This window comes from Venustampulla echinocandica (genome assembly GCF_003357145.1).
Source record: "Venustampulla echinocandica strain BP 5553 chromosome Unknown scaffold_0, whole genome shotgun sequence".
Lineage (NCBI taxonomy): Eukaryota > Fungi > Ascomycota > Leotiomycetes > Helotiales > Pleuroascaceae > Venustampulla > Venustampulla echinocandica.
Genome location: NW_022474205.1, coordinates 3,209,349 through 3,230,105, shown reverse-complemented (window position 1 = coordinate 3,230,105; position 20,757 = coordinate 3,209,349). Strand labels below are relative to the sequence as shown.

General features: G+C 48.9%; 7 protein-coding genes across 7 annotated transcripts; 5 read left to right on the top strand and 2 right to left on the bottom strand.

Moving 5' to 3' along the window:
• Positions 1 to 1,066: 1,066 nt before the first annotated feature.
• BP5553_01000 (Uncharacterized protein) lies at positions 1,067 to 1,776 on the top strand (the record flags this gene model as incomplete). Its single annotated transcript, XM_032009623.1, has 2 exons — positions 1,067 to 1,327; positions 1,570 to 1,776. 2 exons carry the CDS (start codon positions 1,067 to 1,069, stop codon positions 1,774 to 1,776), a joined length of 468 nt encoding a protein of 155 aa, XP_031873677.1.
• A 129-nt stretch (positions 1,777 to 1,905) lies between these two features.
• Positions 1,906 to 3,326, bottom strand: BP5553_00999 (Adenosine-deaminase-containing protein; the record flags this gene model as incomplete). Its single annotated transcript, XM_032009622.1, has 4 exons — positions 1,906 to 2,729; positions 2,792 to 3,051; positions 3,105 to 3,141; positions 3,194 to 3,326. 4 exons carry the CDS (start codon positions 3,324 to 3,326, stop codon positions 1,906 to 1,908), a joined length of 1,254 nt encoding a protein of 417 aa, XP_031873676.1.
• Positions 3,327 to 4,073: 747 nt separating this feature from the next.
• On the top strand, positions 4,074 to 5,374 carry BP5553_00998 (Uncharacterized protein; the record flags this gene model as incomplete). Its single annotated transcript, XM_032009621.1, has 2 exons — positions 4,074 to 4,109; positions 4,262 to 5,374. 2 exons carry the CDS (start codon positions 4,074 to 4,076, stop codon positions 5,372 to 5,374), a joined length of 1,149 nt encoding a protein of 382 aa, XP_031873675.1.
• A 624-nt stretch (positions 5,375 to 5,998) lies between these two features.
• Positions 5,999 to 7,561, bottom strand: BP5553_00997 (Uncharacterized protein; the record flags this gene model as incomplete). Its single annotated transcript, XM_032009620.1, has 2 exons — positions 5,999 to 7,402; positions 7,481 to 7,561. The coding sequence occupies 2 exons, from the start codon at positions 7,559 to 7,561 to the stop codon at positions 5,999 to 6,001; spliced, it is 1,485 nt and encodes a 494-aa protein (XP_031873674.1).
• Positions 7,562 to 8,144: 583 nt separating this feature from the next.
• Positions 8,145 to 9,296, top strand: BP5553_00996 (uncharacterized protein; the record flags this gene model as incomplete). Its single annotated transcript, XM_032009619.1, has 1 exon — positions 8,145 to 9,296. One exon carries the CDS (start codon positions 8,145 to 8,147, stop codon positions 9,294 to 9,296), a length of 1,152 nt encoding a protein of 383 aa, XP_031873673.1.
• Positions 9,297 to 14,641: 5,345 nt separating this feature from the next.
• BP5553_00995 (uncharacterized protein) lies at positions 14,642 to 18,534 on the top strand (the record flags this gene model as incomplete). The annotated part of the gene is made up of 3 exons (XM_032009618.1): positions 14,642 to 14,661; positions 14,763 to 17,316; positions 17,365 to 18,534. 3 exons carry the CDS (start codon positions 14,642 to 14,644, stop codon positions 18,532 to 18,534), a joined length of 3,744 nt encoding a protein of 1,247 aa, XP_031873672.1.
• Positions 18,535 to 19,562: 1,028 nt separating this feature from the next.
• BP5553_00994 (uncharacterized protein) lies at positions 19,563 to 20,093 on the top strand (the record flags this gene model as incomplete). The annotated part of the gene is made up of 5 exons (XM_032009617.1): positions 19,563 to 19,591; positions 19,645 to 19,678; positions 19,727 to 19,783; positions 19,844 to 19,938; positions 20,030 to 20,093. The coding sequence occupies 5 exons, from the start codon at positions 19,563 to 19,565 to the stop codon at positions 20,091 to 20,093; spliced, it is 279 nt and encodes a 92-aa protein (XP_031873671.1).
• Between the last annotated feature and the right edge of the window lie 664 nt (positions 20,094 to 20,757).

The following is a 20,757-nucleotide window of genomic DNA, read 5'->3' as shown; positions in this document are numbered from 1 at the left end:
AGCGTGCAGGGCACTACGGATACTGTAACTGTGAATAATAACCCAGTATTTCGTAGTGGGCAGCTCGCGGCCAGCGAACAAAGCCTCAATTGGGTTAATCTATTTTACTAGTTCCCTTTCAAGCATATCACGTACAGAGTCATACAGACACAGCGCCTCCTCCAGGCCTCTGGATATTTTAAATTCCGTCCGGATTAGGACTCCCGAGTATTGCACAAAGCCCTCCATGTGATGTGCGAAGTGCGAAGTACAGCCCCGAATTCGGAGCAACTAGCGGGGGATCTACATGGAAGTATTTGTGTTTTGAATGTTTGCAACCCTTGCAGGCTGCTGGCATTATTCGCATACCTTTACTCTATACCTATAGACCTATAGATACTTGTGCCTTATGCTTTAGCTTATGTGTACGAGGTATGCACCTGGGCACCTACAAACCTAGGGAGTTTTCGCGTGGCCAAATTGCGTCATAGATCGCAGGATTACATAGCAAACGGTTGGCATGCGCACGTAATCGCCTCATCTAGAACATGGACGGTCTGTCAGCGGGCCGGAAGCGTCCATGTCTTCTGTACAGCTCTTGGGATTCTCGGCCGACGGCTTTCGGCGTCTGTGAACTCGCGGGAGTCACACCCTAGAAACAAGATGTATATCCAGTCTAGTACTTCGTACAGTACTCGTAATAATGAAATAACAATGAAATCCCTCCGTCCTTCGGGACAGATGGCTCAATTGCTTTTATAATCACACACTCACTTACTTTATATTTGCTCGACTTTCTCTGCGTCCGGCTGTCGCGGAGTGGACTGATTATATATGGAGGCATATCTATTCTATGTCTGGACTCCGGAATCCGACGTAGTGGGAGGTTCGGAGTAGAATCGGGAGATATTATCTACGAAACATTACTGTACCGATGATTAATCCCGATAAGCAATACTACATAGTCCTCCTTGGAGTCGAGTCAGACCTCACAAACCTGTCACGATTGTATTGTCTACCATATTTAGCCCCGAGCATCCCAGTTTCTCACACTCACACTCACACTCACACTCACATCAGCACCATAATGACGACCGAAGGAATCAAGCCTCCCCTGCCCCCATTTACAATCGAAACCGCACGTCAGAAGGTCAAAGCTGCCCAAGACGCCTGGAATACCAAGAATCCGGACCTGGTTAAGAATGCTTACACACCCGAATCCATATGGAGGAATCGGGACAAGTTCATAAGAGGAACTGATGAGATCGTTCAGTTTTTGACGGAGAAGTGGAGCGTTGAAAATGGGTATCGATTGAGGAAGGAGTTGTTTGCTTTTACGGATAATAAGGTGAGTTTTAGCTGTATTTTGCTGTGTTTTTATGTTTGGCTAGGTGTTGTTATCGGAGAGAGGAGTTTCGCGGATCAAGGCATGGCCGTATGGTACGAGAAATGAGTATGTCGAAGCATGATGCGAGAGATGAAAGAACATCGAATACTAATGATGGAGTCGCCGCGATTAGTAAAGATGGGATGTTGCCAAGGAAAAGGTGGATGTCAGAAAATGATGTGAACGCTAACAACAATTCCTAGATCGCCGTCCAATTCTGGTACGAATGGCACGACGCCTCCGGGCAATGGTGGCGTACCTATGGCCTGGAAGACTGGACGTTCGCCGAAGATGGGCGCATGAGAAAGCGCCAGATGAGCGGGAACGATGTCAAAATTTCCGATGAAGAGAGATGGTTTACGGATGGGGTTGACGTTAATTCGGTGTCGATTTCCGAGAAGCATTGGTAGGCTTTGGAGGGGGGGATCGAGAATGTTTTGTGAATGAAATGCGTTCTTCGTTCCTGGCCCAAGATGATCAAGCTGGAATGAAATATTCTAGCATGATCTTACATGCTATCTGTTTAGAGCAAGGATTTCCTACCTCTCCACGCCCTCAATTCCGAACCCCTCGCCTCCCTCATTTCTCATCCAGCCTGTCAACACACCTCTCACATCCTCTTTAACCCGCCTCCGCCCTTCCAACAACCCACCCCCTTTAACATCCGCATACCTCTCCACCCTCAACAGCCTTTCCAGAGCAGGCACACTCGCCAGCACAGAAACATCCAGAGCAAGTTTCCACATACGCCTCTTACAAACTCGACTAGCTCCTTTGATATCAAACTGTTTCCGTCCCTGCAATGTGCCTCCGATAATAGTTTCACTACCATGATGCGTCCAAGATGAAGAGATGTTGCTCGAGACCAGCTCTTTAACCCCCGTTTGCCTGCGAGAATACTCGAATTCCTTTTCTGTGCTGATAACTCGGAATGGCTTAAACGCATACCCACCTTCCCATTTTCTACCGCTGAGGGGTTTAAGTCGACCGGAAGGGGAGAACGCTCGATTTGCCGCCACTGGCGATAGCTGAGAAGAGGGAAGGACTAGTGAGTGAAGGTAGATATTATGTGGGGATATTAGTAGGGAGGTGAGTGATGAGAGGACGGAGGTGCTCTGTTTGAGGGCTATTTTATCAGTGCAGGATTTCGAAAGCGTGGGGGGTGCATCGGGGCGGGAGGGCTTCCGACGAACGACGCCAAGCTGGGAGAAATATCCTCGGCCGTGGAGACTTGTTGGCTCTGTGGTTGGTGATGGTGTTTGGGATTGATTAGGTGGTGAGGATGGCGTGGTTGCGGTAGGCATGGCCCAAGGGGTAGAGTCTTCTTGCGAAGCCATAGTAAGCTCCATACTTGCGTCTCCGCCTGAAGATCGTAGTCAGAATTAGATAAAAGGCAAAGAAGGTGAGGCCGCAACAAAGTCTTACACGGGGCTTCTGAGCAGTACATGTGAATATTTATGCCATCACGCAGCGCGAATGGCTGGAAGTGAGACTCGGTCCTCTCAGAACCATCCCGAAAGCGAATATACTCAGAAGACTTCTTTTGCGAAACAGCAAGGGCATGGCATTCTTCGAGAAGAAAACGATTGAAAGAACGAATTGCAAGAATTTCAGCGTGCCAGTCATGCAATACCACACCGTTTGCTCGAGTGATGCTCTTCTGAGGGAGACATTTCATGCCTGTGCTTTACATTTGAGAATCAGCAAACGTAACCAGTTGCCAGAGCGAAGTTCTTACGCTATTGCTAAACATGTAAGGCTCTTGCTGCCCTGCCCTAAGTTGGAGAGTGAGCGCATGATCTTTCATTCATTCAGGGGAGCCCTTACTCTGGGCCACGATGCCACTCAATGGCACCCATTCCCTAACTCCATTTGTTCTTTTGAGCGGTTTCCTCTTCGATTCCCAAGCATCAAACCGTCTCAATACCACATCTGCAATTTCATCACCAGAGATCTCCATTAGCTAATAAGTAAAATCGTTTGTACCGTTGTTGGCTTGAAAAGGGGAAAGCCCTGTGCACGGAACTTCTCGCTTCTTTTTCGGAACAGGGTAGAAGATAGTCGCGTGCCTTTTTATTTAGCTTGGCAACTCCCATTTTGAGGCAGCACTTTCCCTCAAGCGCGTCCTCTATATATACAGGGTATTCATTTAAGTATTTTCCTCTTAGCAACAACAACCCGTCTCAATTGAGAGACTAGCTCGAACACCGTAACGGCCGAGCCCCAAATACCATGGGCAGTCCCCTGCAAGGGGGGTAACACAAGGCTGTGATAACCACCGAGGAATACGGCCCTAGACACGACAGTGTCCTATCTACGGAGTAGGGGAGGATGCAGAGAACCCCTAACTTCCAGGGATCTCGAATCTTTCTCGACTTTTGATATACCTTTCTCTTTCCTACCGATTTGTACTTTTATATGACCGTTTTTGAGGTTGTGGATATCGTTCCTCCGTAGGCAAGCGCAACCCCGGCCGCCCCACCTACGATCTCGGTTATCTTACCTAACCCCTGCACGAGCTCGATTTCGTCAGCCTCGTCAGCCGAACATCTAACGGCAAGGCGGGAAACCACAATAGCGCCCCTCGTTCAAAGCTACTCGAACTTGCAATTGCCACTATTTATTACTATGAACCCGCTAAGTTCGTGAAGCCTTCCCGTCCCAGCTTAATGCCCCCCTCGTATCTACAGAGCAACAGCAGCTAACGATGATTTCCAAACTCCTAGTATCCAAGGCCCGGAAGGTCCGTAAAACTTCAGAGCATCCCGCATCAATCAATGCGCCGGCCTATCCACAACTGAACCGCTAACTCTCTCTCTCCAGCCAAAATTCGTCCTTTCCCTCAAAGTAGATATCATCCATCCACAGCCAACCGCCCTCTGCTAAACCGCCCAGATAATCGATCTCAACAACGTCCCACTAGTCGCCGGCACCGCTTACGTCAAATGGCATCTTCCCTCCTCGACCGAACAGCGCGGCTGCACCCAAAAATCCCCTATAGCAGAGCACAAAGTCTTTTGGAACTATGTGAAAGATATATCCGTACGCCTCACCATCGACAAGAACAATAACCTTGCAGAAACCCTTATCCACTTCGAAGTCGTGCAGGAATTTAATAACATCGCTACAAAAGGGGAACGTATTACTCTTGGGACACTGAGTTTGAATCTTGCGGAGTATGTGGAAGAGAGTGAGATGGGCGTTGATGGGGAGGAGGGTGTCGTTAGGAGGTATTTGATGCAAGAGAGTAAGATCAATAGTACGCTTAAGGTTTCGATTTTTATGCGGCAGGTCGATGGGGAGAAGAACTTCGTCGCGCCACCATTGAAGACTGCGCCTGTGTTTGGGGGCATTGCCGGTATTGTGGCGGGGGAGACGGGAGAACAGGATGATTTACGTAGGTGCTCTTCCGTTGCGTCGTTCCCCGATCTCAGATCTTGGATTATGCATACTAATATTGGATATTTCCATAATACAGATATGCCCGTAATAAGCAAATCCCGCGATCATGGCGAACTACAAGACATGTACCGCCGCACACTTGCTGCCTCCTGGTCTACACAAGGGAACGAACTCCGTGCCGACCAATGTATAGAGGATATATTCAACGGCGGAGACGGTTGGAAAGACACCTACTCCCCCAACACCACAGACCTGTCTTCCTCCACCCCACGCATCGCCCAGCAAGAGGATAGCGGTGACGACAACCAACACCACCACCAACAACAACACGCGAGACGACACCAGCGCTCACAATCAGGTGCCAGTGCCAGGTCCCAGAATACGATTACAAAGAAACCTAGTATGCCAAGGATAAGGGGGCATAAGCATTCAAGCAGTCACGAGACATTGGATAGGCAGGGCGATACGCAGAGTGCGCAAATAGATCACAGTTTGGAGACGGGGTCAGATAGGGGGACGACCGGGTCGTCTAGGAAAGCCAAGGAGGTTACTGAGTTCGATGTTAGGGATGATTTAGTTGCCTGGCGATCACCAGCGTTGCGGTGATGATGTTGATGGGCTGGGATGATTGTTATATATATAGAATATGAGGGTTTTGGCGTTTGGTGTATATGTATATACTTAGTATTGATAAGCGGATCTTTATACTGTTTTGAAGGCCCTCAGACCCTTCCCATACATGGTGACGAGCTCAGGATTAATGCATTTTCTCAACAAACGAAGAATGCCTTACCGCTTCTATCAAGCTAATGAGAACCTCAATATCGAGCGAAGCTTTACATTTATCGAGCATAGGAATTAGTGGACCAAGGGTGGCCGATCCCATAAATTTATGCCTCAATGTGATATAAACCTAGTCACCCCGCTCATAGAAGAATATGATCAATTCGCCATTTATATGTATGTACAATTCAGTGCAACCCAATCGAAAACGCCATTGAAGTCCAGATCCCAGGTCCAGACTGTTGTCACGTACGCCAATCCCATGCTTCCATGCATGTTTATGCTTTAACGCGGTCCTAATTGTTTAACATAAGGCCACCCTCGCGAGGGCGGCCGGTAGGGCGTTTGTGTAACGCTGTCTTCCAGTGACTGACTTGGTTGTGTGTTGGCAAGAGTGGAATCCTACTCTCTTGCCTCCTTCACCAGCGACCACTTGGAGTCAATCGATTAGCTTGGCGAGCTTAAAGTCTGGCTCGATTCCGAATCGGCACGTATAACACCAGTGGTGGGCTTCCCATTACTTGTGCCTCCAGCTCCTTGAGCCTTCGTTTCACCGTTCACAACCAGATTCTTTGCATCGCCACCCTTCGATGGTACGGTTTTCGATCCTGCAGGCCTCGATTCTCCATTCGCTGCTGTACCATTATTCTTAATTTTTATCTTTATCCCACTCGTGCTTCCGGCCGTACTAGAGGACGCATCTGCGAGATCAGCAGGCGGAAAGCTAGGCTTTACACCCCCTTTTCCGTGGAGCCATTTCTTTTTCCTTTCTGCACCAGCAAGGCTACCACTCTCCTTGGACTTCTTAACAACAGGCCTGATAACTTTCTTCTTCGGTTCCACTATTACGGTTCCGTACTCGCCATCCCCATCGTCGTCGCCGCCGCCATCATCGTCCTCATCATCAGTGGCTGGGACTTTTTGCTCGAAACTTAAGTTCGAGCTCGAGAGCTGAGACGTCGATCGTGCCATCTTAGGGGCTTTGAGTTTGGTGGCTGCGGTTTTCTTAATGACCTTCTTCTTTTTCTGTGGCGAGGAATCGGAATCGAAATCGTCCCCTGCTTCTCTCTTGTTGGGGCTACTCTTCCCTTTGGGATTGGCGTGGCCAGCTGGTGCTGGTGTAGAATTTCGGCTTCCTGGGGGGGTGTTGCCGTTTTGGCTTCCGTTTCCATTGCCATTCTGGATCTTTAGCAGGGCAGCTCGAGACGAGTCCCGACCGCCCCCGCCAATACACTTGATCATATGGTTGTTCATCCGTTTAATAGGAAGGAATGTATTACAATTATGGCATTTGGCGTGCGGAAACGAGATAGGCTTTGCTGGTCCCTCGCCTGGAGGTGGTGATGACGCTGGGGAATCCTGACTTCCTGAGGGGGTGTTTTCTTTGGCTGATTGTAGGAGCGGATTGATCATGTCTTTCTTCTTCTTGCCACGACCCGGTCCTTCCATCTGGAATGTCTGTCCGTATATATCGTGGTATGGTTTCTCTATAAAGGGGCGTTTCTTGCAATATTCCCTGCCCGGATCTGGCTTTCGGGCACCACTGCCGTCTGTTGGATATAGCAGGCGAGGGAGGTGGCATTTTGGACAGATGACCTCCGTGGCCATCTTCAGCGGGTTGCCTTTCAGATATACTTTGCCATCTTCGTATATTGCGGAGTCTATCTCAACCTTGTGTGGTGGGTGATCAGAGGCCGAGTTCGAATCGTCCGAGGGGGGCGCTGTTTGTGTAGCTTTCTGTTCGACTAGGATGGCAGCGGACGTGCCTTTGGCCATCTTCTCCTCCCGATGTGTTTTCAGAACTATATCATGGATTATGTTGTAAACGATGTCATCTAGTATCGAGTGTGCCTATTCCGAAGGTCAGCCAATTGTCACTTTCGAAACCGCACCAACGCAAAGGTGAAAAACAACGGAATTTGAATTTACCAAAACCCCCATATTGTCGGTAGACTGGTCATCTTCAACAGCGACGATGCCGGTCTGCGGAAAACTGTCGTTGGTAGGCATTTTGAGGCTGTTGGTGGAGAGGCTGTCGTCCTGGGCCGGTAATTTTGCGGTTCGGATGCGGGAAAAGGGACGTTTCCAATGCACTCAGGACGGACAGCACTCGGATGCAGAAAAAACGTGAGAGCAAGAAACATGAGAGAGCATTTTAATGCCCAGGCAAGATATCAGTAACAGCCATGCGTGGTGAAAGAGACTGTATGGCCATGTGGCGCAGCGGATGGAGCTCGATTCAATCGACGAGCACTGGAGATGGGGACCTTGACCTTGGTACAAGTACACAGAGCCCAGAGTACGAGCACCAGATTGACGTTGGATTCTGCCACGCGCTTAAGTTTAGCGTTGGAGAGCGCAAAGGCGGTGGCCGGAAAAGGCTAGGGGACTTTCCCGCTGGCGCGCATTGTTTTGACCGTCAACATGGGATTATTATAGATCGGAATGTGGGCATGAATGCGGGTTGCGGTGTATCACTACCTATCTACCTTAATTACGTATATATACTCAAATGGATGCGTCGTAGCGACAGACTCGAGGAAAGGGAGATAAGACGACGCTGACACCTGCCCCCCCCCCCCCATCAACCACGATGTTCAAGGACGCCAAAGGCACATCCCTCCCACAGACAAAGAGTGCTGGGCCGCAATCATCAATAAAATCATTCTTTAAACCGCGAACCCCGAATTACACACCACCACCGCCGCCGCCTCTTCCCACGGCCAGCCCAATCAATGCCGTATATGTTTCTCGGGAGCCAGCGTCAGTTCCATCTCCGGCTCTAACAGCAGCAACACCGAATATTGCCCCAATTTCCCCTCCAACACTGCCGCCACAAGTGACAATCTCCCTTATCCAAGAGCAACATATCCAGCCCCTTCGCCGAATCAACTCTCTCCTCCTCCCGATCCACTATCCTGACAGCTTCTATCATAAGATCTTGTCTCCTTCGCCCAATCCCAACTTCTCTCGCGTGATTCAATGGAGCGATCCCCAAGCCTCGTCCGAAGCAAAAGTCATAGGAGGGATCGTCTGCCGTCTAGACCCTACGTTCGCTCCTGATTCGACTCCTTCGACACCAAGCTTCGTGCCCGGCTGCTATGATATTTACATTCAGTCTCTTGCCCTCCTCTCTCCGTACCGGAGTAAAGGGCTCGCGGTCGCTGTGCTGAATGATGTCATTTCATCTGTCACTACTGCCACATTGTCTGCGGATGGGATCAAGATTGCGGAGATATATGCACATGTATGGACTGAAAATACTGAGGCTTTGGAATGGTATGGTAAAAGGGGGTTCAAGCGGGACGTCCAGCCGGTGATAGGCTACTACAGGAGGTTAAACCCCGACTCAGCGTGGATTCTCCGTCGAAGGATCTTGCCTAGCGACCACCTACAATCGCAATCTACAAGTGGCCAAACGCCCCAGAACGGAACCACTGTATCCACGACAGGCTTTCCCGCCCCACTGGGGATATCACCGGCATCAACCCCGTCAACATTTGAAACGGAGGAGCAGTCGGCCGCCAGGCATGGTATATCTACCCACGCACGCTCATTCCAAGAGCGAGGCCCAGACAGAGAATGGAATGACCTTCCCAACGAAATATTGGGAAATCCCCTACTAAAACCACATAGCCACCTCGGATCCACGGACAACAGTTCGCCAAGCTCTAGAAGTAGCTCGCAGAGTAGAACAACAGGAAAAAAGAAGAGGGTTTACCCCGCTGCTGCTTTTGGCGCTTAGTAGTTTGCCTTTTGAAATGAGACTTGGATAGATAAAATGGATCGGGGATGTTATTTTTAGTTTGGGGCAGGAGTACATGCAACAGAGGGTTAAAGCGTAGATGGATTGTACCATTGAGGTAATCGTCATTTTAAGAATACGGCGTACATCAGAGGGTGGGGAACGTAGCTACATGGTTAGTGGAACCGTAGAATGGGCAAGCGTTGTGATTCTGAAGTGTTAGGCTATTGGTATGTAATGAACCCAGAATAATAAAACGGGAAGGATAACCTCTTTTTTAACAAAGGCTGGCGTAAACTGGGAAACCGGGAGGGCTGCGCGATGAAAGACAATTGTGTGTAACCTCTAGTAAAACCAACACAAAACTACAGTCCTAGTGTATAACTACCTGGGTAGTGTAACCACTCTGAAAGGCAGCTCACAGTGTGGCAAAATTTACTACAAAGACGTAGCTAGCTTCTATAGGGTATAGTAGGATTGGAGGCTTGCCAGAAGTCACAACAGCAACCGATGAGGGGTTGCAAACCGAACGCATTACGTTCATTAAATGTCTAGGCCTCCATAGAAAATTTGCAGATCCCCCGAAATTGTAAACAATGGCTGTGGATTGTGCGCATGTGACACTTTTCATTGTGTAAAATCTGAACTGATCGTAGATCCTTTAAGCTATAAATATATTAACGGACTTTGTCTAGCGCATCCCGTGATAGAGACGTTATATTTTATAACTGTGAATTTGATTTCTGTAGTGGAAATAACAGCTGCTGGCTTCATGTTACCAGTATCCCCGAGCTCCTTGCTTGTAACTGTCCCCCTTTTTATTCTGCGCTCGGTTAAACTAGAGTAGAAAAGTGTAACAAAGTAGGACCAAGACCAAATAGGAGAACGTGAGGAAATGTACATTACCTCCATTCTTGCAGTAATTATGGAATAAAAGGCGAAAAATAAATACCTTTACCACTGTTAGCACTAGTGTGACATTTGACAAAACATTTAGGCTGGTATATAAAGAGTAACAGTGACGATAACTAGGAAACGTCAATGGCATGAATTTTATTCATGCCATTAGAATATAGTTAAAGAGGGGGTGATTCTCTAGTCTGCTTGTTTAGAGTTGCAAGTATAATTTCCCATGAATCTGCATCCCGAAGGTAGTTCGCTCTATTAGAGCCTAGTGACGAGCCTGACAACAGCTCCTATTTCCTGTTAAAGAAGAAGATATGGACAAGAAAGCGTATCATAAGCAGAATAAAACGATACCAAAGTGATAGGATTATCACATCTGGAAGCTACGAACGTACCTGCGTGTCTAGAAACCGCCGGTTCGGTCGCCATGGAGGCGGGGTCCAGCACACAACCCACAACCCATAATCCCCCAATTCCTGATACTTTTGATCTCTCAGCCGTCAAAATTATTATTAAACCGTTATTATTCTACACTTTCATCCCTCCACCATCTATGCCATCATAAGGAATTAAAGAGCGTCTGGGACGTTTAGATCCATGCACTTGCACTGGCATCCATCGGATATCCTTGAGACGGTCATTGGGGTGGTCCCGCGGCCTTGAAAAGTAGACCAGACAGATCTATCATCAATCAACCGTGGTTTTCTACCGATCCAAAGGTACCTAGGTAGGACATGTCCCACCAGGGTGCTATCCGAGGGGCAAGGCTAATCTAAACCAGGGATCATCGCCATCAGAAAGGCCTCGCTGCCAATCAATCAGGTACCGCTGTACCACGCTGGTCTAGAGACTCCAGGAACAGGTAAGCAGATCGCAATTCCTAATTGCTCCTCGATTAATAGGAATATTAGGATGAATCTCACATCGTTGCTGATCGACCGACTAATCGATGTCAGGAGGCAAACATGCACCTCAAACAAGGTAGGTCCTGGATCGTACTATGTAGCTATCATAGGTTTCTCTCCAGCACTTGAAAATTGAAGCCGGTAGGCAGTGCCTTACAGGCCCATACCTATGGATCTTCGTTTCTAGATTCCAAATAATCTTCAAGGGTGGACGTCACTGACATGATGATCCTTCTAAAAAGTATCGAAGCTCGATCCTGAGATGATGCCTCCACTTGGAATCACCAAGCATTTTATATCCAAAAAGGCGCCACTTGAACATCAAACATGTCCATACTTCAAGCTCCTCAGTAAGCATCCCTTCGATGTCACGTTAGGTGCATTAACCATCTCAACACGGCTCCTGGAACACGAAGGCAAGCACAGTACAGTCCTAATCTGTCCAGATACTATAATCCAGCCTACTTTTAAGGATATCTTCAAAGTTAACAGTTGGATAGATACCGCACCTTACACTTTAAACGCCTTAACCTTGGATGATGGTGTGGATTTTCGTTTGGTCGTCTTCAGAATCGGCAAGACAGCGGCTGTCTATGGTGCGCTAAGTAAAAAATAAGTCGTGGATATCACACGCTACCTGGGACTTCAGGGAAAGCCATTTGGACTTGTCGTTGCTGAAGACGGAGATTCGAGATCAATATTGTAATCCAATCAGGTTGGATGGCAGCTGCTGTGGCCCATGATACCCCATACCATTGGGCCAGAATTTGAAACCATGGTACCCTCCCAGAATGTGACGGGGATCTTGTTGGTCGTCTCCAACGTTGGTAGAACAGTGGCTGTCCTTGGTGCACCGGATAAAATAATAAGCCGTGGATACTACACGCTATCTGGGACCTCAAGGAAAGTCATTGGATCTATCAGCGTTGGAGATGGCTAGTCGAGGTCACTGCCACTATCTGGACAAGACCGATCGACTAGGCTCTTTAGTCGCTGTTGGGGATTGGCCGCGTATTGAGGAGGAGCGAGCCATGGGACATTGTTCCTTATGCCCAAGACAACCTGGTTGTCATCGCCATGGAATTCCGGGTCGGTAGCCGCGCAACATGAGTGGGGGTGGACGTGTTGAACAGCCCCCAGTAGGCTTGAAAATGACAAGAGCCTACATGCAAGTCCTAGAGGAGGTTGTGCTGCTGTGTACGGCCCATGGGGATTATACGCCTATAGTAAGCCTTCGACGATCATCCTTTCGTCTTATGTCACTAACACACACCTAGCTTATAGGAAGCTAGACCACTCCCAAGCCACCTACATGAATGGGCTTGAAGGAGAAAGATAATCTAGCTCCTTCTAGGATCCTTAGATGATTCAGCTTTAAGGATGTCTCCGACATGCAAGTCGATGGAGGAAATTCACGTTGGGGGCGTAATGTGCATAGGGCATGCTGCGGAGACAAGGGCGCTCTCTTGTACGAGGATAGTCTTCCCAGCCATATGGGTATGCTAGCTATCCAAGAAAATCACATTGCCAGGAACAGAAGCCCACTTCCAATATGCCCATGTATCACCTAGGATTTAAAACCTCAACCAAGATGGAAATACCATTAAAAGGAAGGTTCCATAGAATAATTGGGGGGTACTGAAGAGGGAGGCATCATGTGCCCATTCAAATATCGGGTGTGGGTGATCGCAAATGACACGCATTATACTGGCAGTAAATCAATGCTAACCGTGCAAGAAATAGGGCACTGTCTATCTCACCCGGCCGTGGGCTAACTGCGCTAACAGTTAGATTTCTCAATTGCGAGAAGCAATGAGCAACGGTTGCCAAATCCAAGAGGCGAAAACCCCACTTGGTGATCCTGGCAAGACACTCGGACTAAACGGCCCTCCCCTCAGTATATGATAGTGAGGCTATAAGGATAGATGTAAGAACATAGCCCTCTCCTAGCTCTGCGAGTTTTATTGGAATTTAAATGACAACAACCAGGCATTAAACTGCTCTGGCGGCCCTTGCACGGTCAGAAACCGCGTTGTTCGAGCCAGTGCAAACTTTGGAAAGGGAGCCCTTGAGCTCACCGAATATCTTGAACAGGCTTCTAATGCAAGCTTCGTTTCGTCAAGGGGGCAGCTCGATTGTGTTTCCTGAGATAGGGCTGGAGAGTCTCCAGTTTGTCGTTGCTATAGAACCTCCAAGCGGCAAAGATGTCAGTTCAGCTCAGATCCTGAAGCAATGTATCGAAGTTCTTTTAAAGCGGCCACTAAGGTTCTGCTGCGGAGCACTCAAGACAAGCCCAAGAACGACTATGAGCAACGATTTTGGAGGAGAAAATGCCGTTAGAGCATGCGACGATGGACTTGTCGAACTGCATGATATCTCGACAAACGGTCTCCCTGTCGAATCATACCAGGAAGAGGCGGAGCAAAGAAATGAGTAGTCACAGAAGTGCAGCCTTCGAACCCATTATTGTCGGTGTTACATATTCTTCTCTTTGTCTTGTTGATTTTGCACGGATCAAAACACTGGCTTGTTGCCTGCTGCTTTCTGCTCGCCGATATTGGCGATGTCGGATGGACAAAGTGCGATCTCATTTTGGGCGCCTTGTGCGGTCTACTGATCGATCCCCATCATCCCCTTTACCGCAAAGCCAGTCAAGCTGACGCAGTTTATTAAATCCCCTGAGCTAAGGGATATTGAGACAGAGCTCAGCAAATTCCTGGTGATCAGAAATAGCTAATTCGATGTAGTAACTAATTTCTAGAAACTAGAAATCTTCTTTTTAGTTAACTGCCCGCTATTCGTTGTCAGTATTTGTTTGAGCAAGAGTCTGATGGAATAATCGACGCTGGCGGGTTTGGCGACGGTAGTTCGTAACGAGAGATAGCGATGCCGAGCTCCAAAGTGTTCCTACTTCTGGGGCAGCTGGCAGGTGACGTTCAACGGGGCTTGTTTCTCGATTGTGGATTGGATTAAACCATCCGCCCTTTGTCGATCCACGAGTGCCAATGGCAACCAAGCACGAACGAATGAGTCTCGAGGGTGTAGAGAAAAGTTCGAGGGAGAAAGAGTTGTTGCTGAAGTGGTTGGTACTGTGCTCGTACTCGTACCCAGTGCCCGGTACCCAGTCGAAAGCCAAGAAAGGTTAAATCAGACGTCACTCGATACATACTTGCTGCACCCCTAACCACCAACCACCAATAAACCACCTCTAAACCTTACGAAGGACAAACCTGGTCCAGCATATCGTTTTGTCGCCTCAACCCACGAATATCGAGGCCACAGCTAGTAACGCCAGTTGCTTAGTAAACACCAACTCCACCCATCGCCGACATTCGTGCCCGTGGCTGGGTCGTTCGGTTTAGCGCAGCGACCCTCACTCTTCCCAACATATACTGAGCACCTTGACTGGTTCCTCTCCCTGAACGTGCTCTTCCTTGGCCTCTGTAGGCATGTTCTGAATCTTTTTCCGGGAAGCAGCTGCAAAACTACGCAGGTTACTTGGCTCGAGGAAACTCTGAAGTCATAGCTGCAGCCATGTCGGAAGCTGGCGAAGGGTGAGTACTTCGGCTTTCCCGTAGCCCTTTTGCATCGGACGCTCTCTATACTTCTATCGAAGGTCATTATGCTGATCCATTGCTGATCCAAGCCCTCCCAGTCACAAACGCACTAAGTCTTCTGCCCTGTCCCTTTTACGGCGGAAGGAGGGCCGGGATGGTACCGTGTCGTCAGAGGAAGGTTGCACGTCTTCGCTGCCAAATACAGCACCTCGAGGACATAGCTCGAAACCATCAACAGGCGCAGCTAGCTTGATGCGGTCGACATCCAATGTTCATGTGAATAAAATGTCTATGCCACCCCCCGGCACTTCTCATGACAAGCCAGTTTCCATCGAACAATCCGTGCGCAAATTCCGAATATTCGAGGCGTTGAGGAACGGGGATACGGCATCAATATCGAAAGCGATCAGGGAGAGCAGCGGTGCCCGAATAAGCACTTCAAGCGCTACAGAAGCTGGGGTGTCCGGAGGACTGGAAGATACTACCATACTTCACCTTGCCATTCAATGCGCAGAGTTGCCAGTAATCGAGTATATTTTGTCAGATGGAGCTGGCACGATCGATATTAATGAGCGGGACAAAGATGGAAATACTGCCTTACACCTTGCAGCGTCCCAAGGAAGAGCACAGGTTGTGCGGCTACTTCTAGATCAACCCGGTGCAAATGACTCAATTCCAAATTACCAAGGCCGATTGCCACTTGACCTTGCTCGAACCCCCGATATATTCCAGCAGCTACAACTCTCCCGATCGATATTCGTCGATAGCAAGATCCGACAGGTGCAAGCGTTAGTTCAGCAAGGGGACTACAAGAGGCTTGGGGAGGTTCTGGACGAGCCGCGTGTGAAGACGGTATTGGATATAAATGGAGGGGAATTTGCGTCTGATATTACGACGATCCAATCGGGAGGAACCTTGTTGCACGAAGCAGCGAGAAAGAAAAATACTGCCCTTATCCAGGTGCTCCTCCTCCACGGTGCTGATCCATTCCGTCGAGATCGGAGGGGGAAGTTGCCGCAAGAGACGACGAAGGATGATAGTACAAGGGCCATGCTCAAAAGGTCTCCGGCTGCTGTTGCAGCACAACGTGGTATTCAGGAGAAGGCGGTTTTAGGGAACGCCTCCCAGCAAGCTTCGAGCGGTGGCACCGGCGATGCTCTCGCGGGGAAAGAGGGCCGAGAAATGAAGGGTTATTTGAAGAAATGGACCAATTACCGGAAAGGATATCAGTTGCGCTGGTTTGTTCTGGAAGATGGAGTGATGAGTTACTACAAACATCAAGACGATGCAGGTTCGGCCTGCCGTGGCGCCATTAATATGCGTATCGCGAAACTGAATATGGATCCAACTGAGAAGACAAAATTCGACATCATAGGAAAGTCTTCTGTAAAGTACCACCTCAAGGCCAATCACGAAGTGGAAGCGAAGAGATGGTTCTGGGCCCTCAATAACTCGATTCAGTGGACAAAAGACCAGGCCAAGGAAGAAAACAGACTGAAGCAGAAGAGCGCGGAACTTCTTAGACAGGCCAAAGCCGAGCATGCCATTTCTGGTTCAGGGAATCAAACATCCACTACTGAGCTTGGCAGCGAGACCACAAGCCTTCATGCCACAGAAACTCGAAGGAGCAGCCATCAAGCTAATCGATTAGCGCCTCAGTCGAGCAAGAATAGCACTAGCCAGAGGGTGGCGTTCAATACAGCTGGGAGTGTGGGAGAAGATGACGAAGGTACCGCCTATGGTTCGTATGAGCCTAGCTTCATGGGTGACATTCAGAAGGTTTCGAGCAATATCGGTCTTGGACCCGATGCTGATGAGGATGATGATTATGGAGAAGGAGATGGCTCCAGTGACCGTGACGTACCGGTTACTAAAGACGCGCTCGATATTACTGCTCAGTCTGCGAAGCTCCAACTTGACATGATGGCGCAAGTTAACGCGGCATTGCAAGCTGAGCAAGTGAAAACGCCTGGCCTTTCTATATCCGATCCCATCCCAACGGAAGCTTTTCAGACATACGACTCCTCGATCCGTAATTTGAAAGGCCTTGTTGGCGATCTCCTCAAGATATCTAAGGACAGGGATGCTTATTGGCAGTATCGCCTTGATAGAGAAGCAGACATGCGACGCATGTGGGAGGAGAGTATGGCGCAAGTGGCACGGGAACAGGAGGTTCTCGAAGCTAGAGTTGGGGAAGCGGAAGAGAAGAGGAAGATGACCAAGAGAGTGCTTCGCGATGTAATTGAGGGAAGTACTACTGTTAGCAGCCGGCCTGCTAGCCGAGGCGATGGAGCGGGCGACCAGAAATTTGACGATGCTCCTGACGAAGTGTCTGACAATGAGGGTGCCGTTGCTAGTCGTTTGAGACGCAAATCTACCGCCAAAAGCTCGCTCCGGCGCAGGTCCCTCATTGCAGATATTACGAACTTGTCAGAGACTGAATCCGAGGACGACGAAGAGTTTTTCGATGCTGTGGACGCGGGCGAGATTGAGGTTGCCCAGATGCATGACCTCAAGCCAACTCTCAAGGAAAAGACAGAAAAGACCCAAACCGAAGGACTTGATCTCACCCCTTCATTCAAGGGTTATGAAGACGGCATCCGGAAGAGGCTTAAGATGGATGCTGATGATAGGCCGAAGATATCACTTTGGGTAAGTTCCAAATACAATATCAAGCGTCTAATAATAACATATTTGCAGGGTATTCTCAAATCCATGATTGGCAAGGATATGACTAAGATGACCCTTCCGGTATCATTCAACGAGCCAACTTCCCTACTTCAACGATGCGCAGAGGATATGGAGTATACCGACCTACTTGACATTGCTGCGGATCGGGTTGACTCCGCTGAGCGCATGGCCTATGTTGCCGCATTTGCTGCGAGTGAATATGCTTCTACAATCGGTCGTGTAGCAAAACCGTTCAATCCACTTCTAGGAGAGACATTCGAGTACGCACGGCCCGATAAGAATTATCGCTTCTTCATCGAACAAGTCAGCCATCATCCGCCAATTGGTGCCGCATGGGCGGAATCTCCAAGATGGACATATTACGGCGAATCTGCCGTCAAGTCCAAGTTTTATGGCAAATCCTTTGATATCAATCCGCTTGGTACTTGGTTTCTAAAACTACGTCCAAATGACGGGAGCGAAGAAGAGCTCTATACCTGGAAGAAAGTCACCTCATCGGTGATAGGGATTATTATCGGCTCGCCCTCTGTTGACAATTACGGCCCGATGGAGGTCAAAAACTGGACAACTGGAGAAGTCTGTGTCTTGGATTTCAAACCTCGGGGATGGAAAGCCTCAAGCGCGTATCAAATTAGTGGGCGGGTGAACGACGCCAAAGGACAAACCCGCTTCAGCATGGGCGGACGCTGGAACAGTAAGATCTACGCCCGCCTCACTCCCGGCTATGAATCTATCCCCGAAGAACCTAAGTCCGGAGAAATACATCGTCGTGGCTCCAATCTAGAGCCAGCTCAAGCGTTCCTAGTCTGGGAAGCCAATCCTCGGCCTTCGGGCATCCCATTCAATCTCACCCCATTCGTCGTAACGCTCAATGATATCAACGACAACCTTCGCCCGTGGCTTCCGCCTACAGACACTAGACTTCGACCCGATCAGCGGGCTATGGAGGATGGAGAATATGACTTCGCTGCTACAGAGAAGAACCGTGTGGAGGAGAAACAACGCGCTAGAAGGCGGGTGAGAGAGGCAAATGGCGAAGAGTTCCAGCCCATGTGGTTTAGCAAGACAAAGTGTCCAATCACGGGAGAAGCGTATTGGAAATTCAACGGGAACTATTGGACTGAGAGGCAAAAGGCTTTGACTGGTGAGGCATGGAGTGGGGTGGAAGATATATTTTAGAGGGGGGGGGGGATTGTTTCTATGAGGGAATGGGGGCAGGACATGGTGTAGTCTGTGGTATAGTTACGATTTTAGATGCGTGGCTCCTGACATGCATAGGAAACGCGAAGCTATAGATAAGTTATTGTTAAGTAGCATAGCTTAGTACATGTCTATAAATCAAAATCGATGGCCGTCCTTTCCGGGCTCTAGCAGATGGCCTAGAAATCGAAGCTATATCTGACTGTAAATTTCCTAAACAACGATCCCAAATAGAATTTGCGGTTTCCGACAGTGATGTGACTTCGAACTTCTGGCGTTTATCCCCTCGACCTCCATCTGTTGCTTGGCTGATCGCTCATTAATGGTGATGTTAGATTAATAATCGTCGGCTCCACATTCGTGGTCACTCTGGTGATTATGATCATCTACTTCTTTCTTTTCAAACAGCGATATACATGGAAAGTGGCCAGGCGTGACGAGGCCTCGAAGGAGCGAGCGGGATGCAGGCTCTATAGGCCGATTCTTTGCAATGTGTCGGCTTTTGCTGAGACATTTGCTCCAATACCTACCTCAAGCGCCACAGCCTCATCCCCAGTACCACTACGAAGGAAGACGCCCAGAAATATTACAGACACTGTTACAATCCTGTATATGTCGCGCTCATATACGAAGTACACCTTGTAGAACTATAACTATCGCGAGGAGCGATGTTTTTGTATTATAATTGTCTTTTACTTCCTAGTAGATGTTTGGGAGAACTCCTCGTTGGTTACCTTCTCAACTGGCGAGGAGGTCGAGAAGAGGGAGGCCAATGAAAGGTACTGGGCGAGGCGCAAGGCGAGGAGGCAGGACTTGCTCACAGGGCAAGCAAATGCAGCTGTAAGCGAAAGACGAGCGAATCGGTCCCATCACGTGATATCACCACCGAATTCTTTTTAGCGGCCCGCCCGCTCTCGCTTAGCTGTTCCGCGCGCACATAGGCACTTCGAAATTATTCAATTTCGACTTCACAATTGATCTCGAGTAAATCCAACCCAAGATTCAAGATGACCAAAAGAACGAAGAAGGTCGGCGTGTACGTGGTCGAATCCTGCATCGCAACTGTGAAAAATACTAATAAAACGATAGGACCGGAAAGTACGGTACCAGATATGGTGCCTCCGTAAGTGCTCGAACCAAGTGTGGTTATTCGTTATCTGACCTTTTCTAGCTCAGGAAGCAAGTTAAGAAGATGGAGATCCAGCAACATGCTCGCTATGTTTGCACGGTATGCTTGGCCGCCCTCTGACAAAGCTGGTCCTTTGTTAACGATTTTCCCACCCAACAGTTCTGCGGAAAGTCGAGCGTAAAGAGACACTCCGTCGGTATTTGGAACTGCAAGTCATGCAAGAAGGTCGTGGCTGGAGGAGCATACACCGTCTCGTACGTTTTACATGGCGCTCAGCCTTCCCCAATCCGGAGGAGGACCATAAGATTGATATTATCCTCGAATACTAACCAACACCGGGAACAGAACACCTGCCGCGGCAGCCATGCGATCAACGCTCCGACGATTGAGGGAAATTGCTGAGGTCTAGGTGTGGGAATCTGGGATGGGAGTTGTGGTTTATATTTGCTAGAGCCTAGGCCGGTTCTCATAGGGTTCGCGGTTCGCCGTCGTTGAGGACGCATGAAATAAAGCACTTCCAAAACCTGGCACAAGAAATGATGGTCTAGATTGTGACCTGGAAACTGTTCATCCAGCCCCGATGGTTCTTCTCCTGCATCATGGCAACCTCCGATCTTGCGATTCCTATCCTCCCTTCGGCGGAATCATTGTGCTTCCAGCCCGCCTCAATGTGCGACTCGGCCAGGACTACTCAAGGCGAATATTCCTAGGTAGAGAATGGATGTGCAAGGCACTCCCAACTAGCACTCGACGGTGACGACTTCTTATTCCGATGGCCACAGTACCAACATCAAAGAGATTACACTAGTTATTGGGGTCCGGAATCTCTACGAAGTACCTTGCCTAGGCACTTACTCGACATGAGGTAGGTATCGGCACCTATCCAGTGAGAATTTCATGTCATCTGCGTCAGTTCCATTATCGATCCAGGCTAGGCCCTATTGCGAGAATGTTCCATTGGCGGAGTCTTACTCAAATTCAATACCCACCCATTGCACCTAATCTTCGGCCTTGATACTCCCTGCATGTCATTCAGTTGATCGACTGATCATTCTTAGACCCCAAGTCCTGGA